The sequence below is a fragment of the Oncorhynchus gorbuscha genome, unplaced genomic scaffold (assembly GCF_021184085.1).
Source record: "Oncorhynchus gorbuscha isolate QuinsamMale2020 ecotype Even-year unplaced genomic scaffold, OgorEven_v1.0 Un_scaffold_525, whole genome shotgun sequence".
NCBI classification, from domain to species: Eukaryota; Metazoa; Chordata; class Actinopteri; order Salmoniformes; family Salmonidae; genus Oncorhynchus; species Oncorhynchus gorbuscha.
Window position 1 is genome coordinate 190,001 of NW_025745351.1, and position 12,521 is coordinate 202,521.

At 41.6% G+C, this 12,521-nt stretch overlaps 1 protein-coding gene across 1 annotated transcript in view; it reads right to left on the reverse strand.

The window, feature by feature from the left end:
• Positions 1 to 12,521, reverse strand: part of LOC124018460 (neuron navigator 3-like) — a 251,192-nt gene that overhangs the window by 124,420 nt on the left and 114,251 nt on the right. The window contains 2 exon segments of the mRNA XM_046333787.1: positions 635 to 777; positions 8,446 to 8,517. Coding sequence (XP_046189743.1) covers positions 635 to 777; positions 8,446 to 8,517 — 215 coding nt within the window.

The following is a 12,521-nucleotide window of genomic DNA, read 5'->3' on the forward strand; positions in this document are numbered from 1 at the left end:
TGGATAAAAGTAGTATGACAATAATAAAATAAGGAAAGTAAGTGTGTGACAAAATCTGTCATCATGGCAGGTTATTATGCTTGGTGGAGCGTGGTGTGATTCAGCCCCACAGCTCTGCAGTCTAACCACTACCACTCGCCATGCTGTGAAATGCACTGTCTTGCCTTCTCCCTAAAGGAATACCCTACAACTCTAGTCAACTACACTGCTGATCTGATTCAGCAGACTGGTTCATGTGGAGTGTGCTGGTGGGTGCTGCTCTGTCCAGTCCACTGTGTTTATCAGTGGCGCCACCTAGTGCGTGTTGTGGACCATGCGCTCCAAAATATAAATGCTGAAAGCTACTGACAGACCCTGAGGAAAACAGCTGTAGAAACGCAGGGGTAAGATAATGAATTCTAAGACACTAGAGGTTTTCCTTATCCTGTTTAAACCTTATGGAAGGTGAGTTTAGACACGGCATATGCCCATCTTCACACTATTGTGCCGATCCTAATCAAACTGCGCTGGTTTTACATTGTGTCTTTTTCATCAAGGTGCCAGCAACCGTGTAACCAGGCTAGATTAGAACAGTTTGGTTTGGCTCAGCTCATATGGCTCAGGCCTGCATCTACCTGATTCTAGGTTCACCTACCTCTGTCATTGCCACTAGCATACTGGAGAGGCTTGCTCTTATCGATGCTGTTAAAGCTCTGACTCCTCCTGTTGAGGTTGGAGGATCCTTGGCCCTTGGGGGCCCCGCTGCCTGCAGCGGACACCCTGGTCGGCCCTGGCAACCTGCAGACGAAAACACAGGTGGGTGAGGAGAAAGCGTGAACAGTCACAGAGCAACAAAAATACATGTCTAGCTAGGTGGTGTGTTTGTGTTGTGCTGAAAGGACCATTATGTTCTCTCTGGGACATGCATAAAAGCCCACACACGGATACACAGATGTAAGCGCGAGCACACACACACACACACACACACACACACACACACACACACACACACACACACACACACACACACACACACACACACACACACACACACACACACACACACACACACACACACACACACACACACACACACACACACACACACACACACACACACACACACACACACACACACACACACACACAGAGCTAGTGTTGTGCTGAAAGGACCACATGTATTCTCAGGGAAACACACAAGAGAATACACACTTCAGCATCTGTGGATAAATGATAGATGTTTACTTCTGATGCCACAGCTGGAGCGCAGTCATAAGTCCCAGAGGGAGGAGAGGCCATAGGCTCATTATTCCATTAGAGACTCGTTAAAGCATGCTAACGGATCTCACAGTCCACTACACTGACACTGACAGAGCAAGGTCTTCTCAGTACTGCAACCAAACAACCTCCTGATTGGTTAAACACTGAGATTAACCAATCAGCATGGCTCAAAGGCTCAGTGTAACATGCACGGAATGCACCCACAGTCCTTGAGTCAAGCTGGACACTTCAATGAGTCTGGGAACTTTTACTTTGATTTGGATGTTTTATCAGTGAGATAATTGACCTGGAAAATATGTTGCTGACGTCCAACTTTGCAGATGGACTCGTTGACCTTTACGAGGAAGTGAAATCTATACAAATCTGCCTTTGTCCTGGAAAAACATGATCACATCTCAAAGAAAATGATCTAATCACATGACCATTACAACATATCTATATGAAATTCATACAGTTTTGATTACCGGCCCTAAACACACAGGACAACCTCCAGGCCTCTTTAGAGTGATACAGCATTTAAAAAATATGCTTTCAGAGAGAGAGAGAGAAAGAGAAATAAAGAATGAGAGAGAAAGAGAGACCTGGTGAACAGTATGAACTGCTCTGTGATGTTTCATGAAAGATGCTAAGCCCATTTCCCCATGGGAATTCCATCATCTAAACTACCCCACTATCCACTACCCACTATCCAATCCACATCATTTATGTCTGACACTCCTAAAAACTTGGTAATTAAAGGGGAGTATGAGAGTTTAATTAGGCATCGTATCCCTGGACAAAGATACTTAACAACAGCGCATAAACCTGTCACAGAAGCAGACTGAGGAAGCTTGAGGGACTAGATTGCAATGTGAGGTAATGGCTAAGGGTCAAAACAACACAACCAGAGAATTAACATCTTGGCCCTGTGGTAATGCATCTAGGGAAATGACTCTATTAAGTACCAAATGACAACCTATTCCCTTTATAGTGCACTACTTACAGTAGGGCTCTGGTCAAAAGTAGTGTACTCTATAGTGACTAGGGTGTCATTCGAGATGCTACCTCTCGCTCTCTCCTACTGAATTTAAACCACAGAGGAGACAGTCATCTGTTGATAGTAAACATGACTGTGTGTGTCAAACAGACAATAAAACACATATTCGTACGCGGCTCAAATTGTGGTGTCAGAAATCATACTGTGACGAGTAAACGTGTACCTTCTTGTTTCTGTTTCAGAGTAAAAAGCCAACTCGCAACGCAGACAATGGACTGGTCCCGACGGAGTCAATCCATACATCATGTAATGATTGATGGAACCAGAGTAACACCAACTCCTTCTGTTGTGACGTAGGAGTCTCTTAACTCCAGTCTTCAACCCAAGGATCAATGCATTACTCAACGTCTGTGTCCCAAATGGCACCCTACAATGTCTTGGTCCAGTGACTGAGGAGTCTGGGTGCTTCTAGACATCATTGGGTTGGAAAACGGACAGATGGTAAAATGAAAAAGCAGGTGATGTAGATATGATGTAGATGATGTAGATATGCTAGAAGCTCCATCCACTTGGTAATGATACACTTTCATCACCCTGTCAATACATTTCACCACATCCTGCCACCAATGCATCATGATCAGAAATAATAACGTTCAACTAAGATATAATCCTTCATTTCCGGGACGGGGCTAACGAAGATGTATCTGATGTCCCTCCTGGCTGCCTGTGTTCCAAATGGCACCCTATCCCTTATTTAGTGAACTATTTCTGACCAGTGCCATTTGGGATGCAGCCGGGGTCTCCAGCACTCAGTTCTATTTTAAGATGGAGAAGAGGGAGAGGGGTGGCCAGACGCATTATTCTCCCTGTCAGACAGGGCTCGAGGAAACGGCTTCAAACTGACAGGGTGTCTCTTTGCTCACTGCAAAACAACCCCCCCCCCCCCCAAAAAAAATTATAAAATGGGACAGATAACAGACTCAATACACACATGTACTAACACACGCAACCACCGACCCACCCACCCAGGCTGAGTGGGGCACCTGGAGACCCGTGAGCTGAATAAGCATGACTTCACGAGTGCATGTGTGTAATGTCAAATATAACCAGGCAGGATGGATGGGGGGGGCCGAGAGAGAGAGAGAGAACGAGAGAGAGGAGATGGAGCGAGAGCGCCCACTTGAACAGAAGACCCTGCCATCTGCTCAGCCCATTATCTATATTAGTGAGAGAGAGCGTGTGTGTGTCTGTGTGTATGCGTTTGACAGTACATACCTATGCGAAAGATAATGAATATTATCAGTATGAAACAGACACAGTGTGTGTAAAACAAAATGTGTGTGTCTGCTTCTGGCAGGAAGCTCAGGGGAGTCATTCAAATTGAATAACAGGTTTCTTAGGAAGTCAGCACATCTGTCGCTGTATATTCAGGACAATTACCAAAGCTTCCCTGGAATCGCTTCTATCAGCATCACAGACAGGTGCTTTAGGCTGCGGACAAGCGGGCAAACACCGCCCCCTGCTGCGAACACGCTGAATTTAAATGGCAATTTATTTTTTAAAGTGCTGTTAGTTGAGGTGAGATGCCGAAACACTGTCAACACACCAGGGGTGTACCATTAGTGCCTCACTAATTTGCAACAGAAAACATTTTCCAATGAAAAGTTTCTTATTGAACAAGTTTGGGTAGTCCCTCCCCATGTGTCTTATTGATTCTGCTTGGTTCCTAGTGAATAGGACCCAGGAAAGCAGGTTTACTGAGAGAGTGGAGTAGGGATTTTAAGATCAAAATCAATTGAAGATGCTTGTTTGCACACTTTACACAGCTCTAGGAGCATAGAAACACTTTACACAGCTCTAGGAGCACAGAGGAAACATTTTACACAGCTCTAGGAGCACAGAGGAAACATTTTACACAGCTCTAGGAGCACAGAGGAAACACTTTACACAGCTCTAGGAGCACAGAGGAAACACTTTAATAGTAGAGAAATAAACTCCAGCACACTGGCATTCCTGTTTGCCCCACAATGTGTTTAGTGGTTGGAGATCCATTAAATGCATTGTGGAGTAATAGTTGGAGAGTTGCTTGAGTTTCTTTTTCAAGGCACAATATCCTCGGATATAAAACTGCCAAGGTAGCAACAGAACTAAGTCCTTCAGCCAATCAAACACAGGAGCTTTCACAAACGTGTGAGGCTACCATTGTGCTGGGAACTCACATTGACTGTATTTCCTGAATAATGTTGTTGACTTTAAAATCACCCTGGGGGTGTAGGCTAGTACCTCACAATAAAACAACTGTTCATGCCCAATGGTTATCCTCCACAGTAAATCTAAGGTACACGTTATGGCCACAAACTGAAACTAGAGGGCTAATGTCTTTATGTACAATACTTTCAGTGAATGATATCATTTGGCACATTTCTACCCTGACCCCTTCCCAGTGAGAAAATGTGCAGTCTTCATCAACGATGTAGTTAGTTTCAAGTTATGGGAGCAGGTCACGTGACCACTAGTTTTTATTTTCACGTATCAATCTGAATCAGGAAAAATCTATCCAGTCCATTTAATTTCATTAGCGGTCCAGGACGACTCACACAGGCCGTGTGTTCTCCAGGTCGGGTGTGGTGAGTCCCGGTGGACTCGTATCGTCTGCCATTTTACGACTTCCGCTGGCTCCTAGCTGTATCACACCAGCCCCCTGGAAGGCCCAGAGAGTGCTGATCCTGGCCCCCAAAACAGTGCAGTCTATCACCAACCCACACGCCCCCCCCCTACACACACACACACACACACACACTATAGTCTCTATTCGGCTATGGCTGTAGTCAGGGTTAGCTAAGAAACCCAATCAGTCCTGGTGTGGTTGGCCTGATGAGACAGGCCCAGTTTCATTAGCCAAGGTAATGAGGGAGAGAGGAGGCCAACAGGGAGATGAATGGCTGAGCATTGCACTGGGTCAGGGGAAAAGTAACTCTGCCCAACTACTTTTGTTGTGAAATCTCAGCCATTTTATCCAATCGATAGAGTTTCCATTTGGGGATAATAATATAAGGTATTCATTTTAATTCAAGTCTTAGTGGGATTTTCATGCATCGGCAGAGGAGGAAACACGCCCCGATCCAAGGAAACACGCCCCGATCCAAGGAAACACACCCTGATCCAAGGAAACACACCCGATCCCACGCCCCGATCCAAGGAAACACACCCCGATCCAAGGAAACACACCCTGATCCAAGGAAACACACCCTGATCCAAGGAAACACACCCCGATCCAAGGAAACACGCCCCAATCCAAGGAAACACACCCCGATCCAAGGAAACTCGCCCCGATCCAAGGAAACACGCCCCGATCCAAGGAAACACGCCCGATCCAAGGAAACACACCCCGATCCAAGGAAACACGCCTCGATCCAAGGAAACACGCCCCGATCCAAGGGGACACGCCGCGATCCAAGGGAACACGCCCCGATCCAAGGAAACACGCCCCGATCCAAGGAAACACGCCCCGATCCAAGGAAACACGCCCCGATCCAAGGAAACACACCCCGATTCAAGGAAACACACCCCGATCCAAGGAAACACGCCCCGATCCAAGGGAACACGCCCCGATCTAAGGGAACACGCCCGATCCAAGGAAACGCGCCCCGATCCAAGGAAACACGCCCGATACAAGGAAACGCGCCCCGATCCAAGGAAACGCGCCCCGATCCAAGGAAATGCGCCCCGATCCAAGGAAACGCGCCCCGATCCAAGGAAACGCGTTCCGATCCAAGGGAACGCTCCCCGATCCAAGGGAACACGCCCCGATCCAAGGAAACTCACCCCGATCCAAGGAAACACCCCCCAGTCCAAGGCAACGTGCCCCGATCCAAGGAAACTCGCCCCGATCCAAGGAAACACGGTCCGATCCACATCAACGGGACTGCAGTAGAGAGAGTTAGCAGGGTTAAGTTCCTCTGCATTCACATCACCGACGACGACATGGACCAACAACACTCTTGTCAAGAGGGCGCAGCAGTGTCTGCTTCCTAAGGCGGCCTCTCCAAATACTACCGCTGCACCATCGAGAGCGTCCTGACCAGTTACATCACGGCCCTCCAGCGGGTGGTGAAGACGGCCCACACATACGCGCTACACACATGCAACACACACACACACATGCTACATACACACATGCCACACACACACACACACACACACACACACACACACACACACACACACACACACACACACACACACACACACACACACACACACACACACACACACACACACACACACACACACACACACACACACACATTACAACCAGACTCAAATTTACAGTACTATTTACAATCCCCGCTTTCTCTGATACATGTGTAAAAATGGAATATATATTCCCTTAGTTAACAGCTGTGCTCAAGAGCAAAGCAGCTTGTACACGGCTATTCAGCAACAACACCAGCTGACGGGTTGTCAATACTGTGAAGGGGAATACCACCCATAGGCTTGTCAATACTGTGAAGGGGAATACCACCCATAGGCTTGTCAATGCTGTGAAGGGGAATACCACCCATAGGCTTGTCAATGCTGTGAAGGGGAATACCACCCATAGGCTTGTCAATGCTGTGAAGGGGAATACCACCCATAGGCTTGTCAATGCTGTGAAGGGGAATACCACCCATAGGCTTGTCAATACTGTGAATAGGGAATACCACCCATAGGCTTGTCAATGCTGTGAAGGGGAATACCACCCATAGGCTTGTCAATGCTGTGAAGGGGAATACCACCCATAGGCTTGTCAATGCTGTGAAGGGGAATACCACCCATAGGCTTGTCAATGCTGTGAAGGGGAATACCACCCATAGGCTTGTCAATGCTGTGAAGGGGAATACCACCCATAGGCTTGTCAATGCTGTGAAGGGGAATACCACCCATAGGCTTGTCAATGCTGTGAAGGGGAATACCACCCATAGGCTTGTCAATGCTGTGAAGGGGAATACCACCCATAGGCTTGTCAATACTGTGAAGGGGAATACCACCCATAGGCTTGTCAATGCTGTGAAGGGGAATACCACCCATAGGCTTGTCAATGCTGTGAAGGGGAATACCACCCATAGGCTTGTCAATGCTGTGAAGGGAATACCACCCATAGGCTTGTCAATGCTGTGAAGGGGAATACCACCCATAGGCTTGTCAATGCTGTGAAGGGAATACCACCCATAGGCTTGTCAATGCTGTGAAGGGGAATACCACCCATAGGCTTGTCAATGCTGTGAAGGGGAATACCACCCATAGGCTTGTCAATGCTGTGAAGGGGAATACCACCCATAGGCTTGTCAATGCTGTGAAGGGGAATACCACCCATAGGCTTGTCAATGCTGTGAAGGGGAATACCACCCATAGGCTTGTCAATGCTGTGAAGGGGAATACCACCCATAGGCTTGTCAATGCTGTGAAGGGGAATACCACCCATAGGCTTGTCAATGCTGTGAAGGGGAATACCACCCATAGGCTTGTCAATGCTGTGAAGGGGAATACCACCCATAGGCTTGTCAATGCTGTGAAGGGGAATACCACCCATAGGCTTGTCAATGCTGTGAAGGGGAATACCACCCATAGGCTTGTCAATGCTGTGAAGGGGAATACCACCCATAGGCTTGTCAATGCTGTGAAGGGGAATACCACCCATAGGCTTGTCAATGCTGTGAAGGGGAATACCACCCATAGGCTTGTCAATGCTATCCAGCACATATTTCACATAGCTTGGCGTGGTTTGCGTGAAGTAATTTGCCAGCACGCTGGTTCCCACCAGCCACAACTGTCTAAGGAGAAACAAATGCTCTAGGAGCCAGACAACCGGTGAAGTATAGGAGCCTGGAACTGTCTGGATGCCACCACAGCAAGTCATTCTGTTCAATGCAGCATTCGGTAAAATGGCCCCTAATCCACATAGGCTTGAGTTTAATGGCTCACGCACGTCACTGACGCCTGGGATCGCCAAGTGCCGTTGTTAGTTTGGCATCAGAGAATAGCCAACACAAAGTATTCCATTATGAAATCCTCTAAGATAGATGCACAACCAAACCAAATGTAAGAACTTCCTTTTCACAAGTAGATTATTATGAGGTTGAGGTTGTACAGTAAAGTACATAATGTGTCATTCATGTTGACATAAACTGAAAGAAGGTGAAGGAAAGTTAGCCATGTGAGAGTCATACCTTGTATTTTTCTTCTGTGGTGTTGCTCCTATTCCGCTGTGACCCTGGGGGCTACCATACCGCGCAGTGAGACTGTGGAGAGAGCAGAGAGAGACACAGACTTAGTGAAGGAATGAGGCGAACGGCTCTCTGGACTCTTTACACTGTAGCATCTTTGAGACAACATCTAATGCAATAAGGAGAGAGTCAGAGGGAGAGCATTGCGCGAGACAGAGACAGTAACTAACAACACAAGCCCTAGTGAAAGAAGCACATAGTGTGAACCCGAATTGCGGTTCACGTGACGGGCCACACGTTTCATGTGTATGTCCTCTGTAGCTCAATTGGTAGAGCTTGGAATTTATTTTTTAAATATATTTTTTTATTTAACTAGGCAAGTCAATTAAGAACACATTTTTATTTACAATGACGGCCTAAAACAGTGGGTTAACTGCCTTGTTCAGGGGAAGAACGACATATTTTTACCTTGTCAGCTCAGGGATTCGATCTAGCAACCTTTCGGTTACTGGCCCAATGCTCTAACCACTAGGCTACCTGCCACCCCTACGCAATTCCTGGATAATGATAGTGGGTTCAATTCCTGGAACCACCTGCTCAAAAAATGTTTGCACGCATGACTAAGTCACTTTGGATAAAAGTGTCTGCTACATGGCATATATTATTACCATTATATGACTATATTATTACCATTATATGACTATTATTACCATTATATGACTATTATTACCATTATATGACTATATTATTACCATTATATTACTATATTATTACCATTATATGACTATATTATTACCATTATATGACTATATTATTACCATTATATTACTATATTATATTATTACCATTATATGACTATATTATTACCATTATATGACTATATTATTACCATTATATGACTATTATTACCATTATATGACTACATTATTACCATTATATGACTATACTATTACCATTATATTACTATATTACCATTATATTACTATATTACCATTATATTACTATACTATTACCATTATATTACTATACTATTACTATTATATTACTATATTATATCCATTATATTACTATATTATATTATTATCATTATATTACTATATTATTACCATTATATTACTATATTATATTATTCCCATTATATTACTATATTATTACCATTATATTACTATATTATATTATTACCATTATATTACTATACTATTACCATTATATTACTATACTATTACTATTATATTACTATATTATATCCATTATATTACTATATTATATTATTATCATTATATTACTATATTATATCCATTATATTACTATATTATATTATTATCATTATATTACTATACTATTACCATTATATTACTATATTATATTATTACCATTATATTACTGTATTATATTATTACAATTATATTCCTATATTATATTAATATCATTATATTACTATATTATTTCCATTATATTACTATATTATAGTATTATCATTATATTCCTATATTATATTACTATCATTATATTACTATATTATATCCATTATATTACTATATTATATTATTACCATTATATTACTGTATTATATTATTACCATTATATTACTATATTATATTATTACAATTATATTCCTATATTATATTAATATCATTATATTACTATATTATTTCCATTATATTCCTATATTATATTAATATCATTATATTACTATATTATATCCATTATATTACTATATTATATTATTACCATTATATTCCTATATTATATTATTATCATTATATTACTATATTATTTCCATTATATTCCTATATTATATTACTATCATTATATTACTATATTATTTCCATTATATTACTATATTATACTATTATCATTATATTACTATATTATTTCCATTATATGACTATATTATACTATTACCATTATATTACTATATTATATCCATTATATTACTATATTATATTATTATCATTATATTACTATAATATTTCCATTATATTCCTATATTATATTATTATCATTATATTACTATATTATTACCATTATATTCCTATATTATATTATTATCATTATATTACTATATTATTTCCATTATATTACTATATTATATTACTATCATTATATTACTATATTATATTATTACCATTATATTACTATATTATATTACTATCATTATATTACTATATTATTTCCATTATATTACTATATTAGAACCACATGTTTTTGAAGCATGTAACGGCTTCAATTAGCCTTTAACTGTAAAGCAACTCTCCCTCACCATAATGTGCCACTTCACCGTAATCTCCTACTGAATCTTGACTGATCTCCCTCAAAAAAAAGAGTGTTTTAACTTCAGAAATAAAAACACATTCTTAATGAACAAAAGTGAATAAAAAACCCTACAGAGGAAGTGGTGTAGGAAACTCCTCCAGGCAAAGTCATAGTTTACAATGGGACACTCATTCTTAGTCATGTTGAGAGAATTAACGGCGAGGCTGGTGGTTACCGCCTCGCTTGGCCTCTGCTGGCGTTCGACAGGAAATAGTTAGGGAACTCGCGACGGACACAAAGAAAACAACAGGGTGTTTAATGAACAAAAGGACTGCTTTAATCATAGTGAACACACAGTAAATCAGGGTAAAAGCCAGGTGGTCGGGGTGAGTGGCTCTGAAAGCATGTGGTCTTGCCAAGCTTCATCAACCCCACTATACAGGTCTATTGAGGACTGACTGGTGGTAGCACAGCAGAGATACAACGCCTTGGCCTTTGGGGTCACACTTTAAGCTAAGTTCCATTGGGTTACACTTTACATTAAGTTACATTGGGTTACACTTTACATTAAGTTACATTGGGTTACACTTTACATTAAGTTACATTGGATCACACTTTACATTAAGTTACATTGGGTCACACTTTACATTAAGTTACATTGGGTCACACTTTACATTAAGTTACATTGGGTTACACTTTACGCTAAGTTCCATTGGGTCACACTTTACACTAAGTTCCATTGGGTCACACTTTACATTAAGTTCCATTGGGTCACACTTTACACTAAGTTCCATTGGGTCACACTTTACGCTAAGTTCCATTGGGTCACACTTTACGCTAAGTTCCATTGGGTCACACTTTACACTAAGTTCCATTGGGTCACACTTTACATTAAGTTACATTGGGTCACACTTTACGCTAAGTTCCATTGGGTCACACTTTACATATAGTTACATTGGATCACACTTTACACTAAGTTCCATTGGGTCACACTTTACATTAAGTTACATTGGATCACACTTTACACTAAGTTCCATTGGGTCACACTTTACATTAAGTTACATTGGATCACACTTTACACTAAGTTCCATTGGGTCACACTTTACATTAAGTTACATTGGGTCACACTTTACATTAAGTTCCATTGGGTCACACTTTACGCTAAGTTCCATTGGGTCACACTTTACATTAAGTTCCATTGGATCACACTTTACATTAAGTTACATTGGGTCACACTTTACATTAAGTTACATTGGATCACACATTACATTAAGTTCAATTGGGTCACACTTTACACTAAGTTCCATTGGGTCACACTATACATTGGGACAGACTTTACATTACGTTACATGGGGTCACACTTTACATTAAGTTCCATTGGGTCACATTAAGTTGCTACTGTTTTCATTTTTAAAACAGGAAAAAACGAATATGCTGATGTTACTGTTAACTGTTAATATGACAGTATGGACGGGCCGTGACAATCTAGACATTCATTTTGTCTCAATTGGTTTGACACAATGAGGGACATTCAAATCTCCCAAAAGATTTAACACAACCATCAAACCATTAGTATGCTTTCATTGTTTTACACAAATATAAAAATGTTAAACACATTTTCGCTAAAAACACTCACAAGAAAAGTTCAACATTCAGGTGAGTAATCCTGTATGTAATATTTAAACATCATCAACTCAATTGCTGAGATGCATAGCACAACAAAACATTAACAGTGATATGTAACATTATGTTAGCCTGATAGCAATAGGCAACATTTTGTTAGCCTGATAGCAATAGGCAACATTATGTTAGCCTGATAGCAA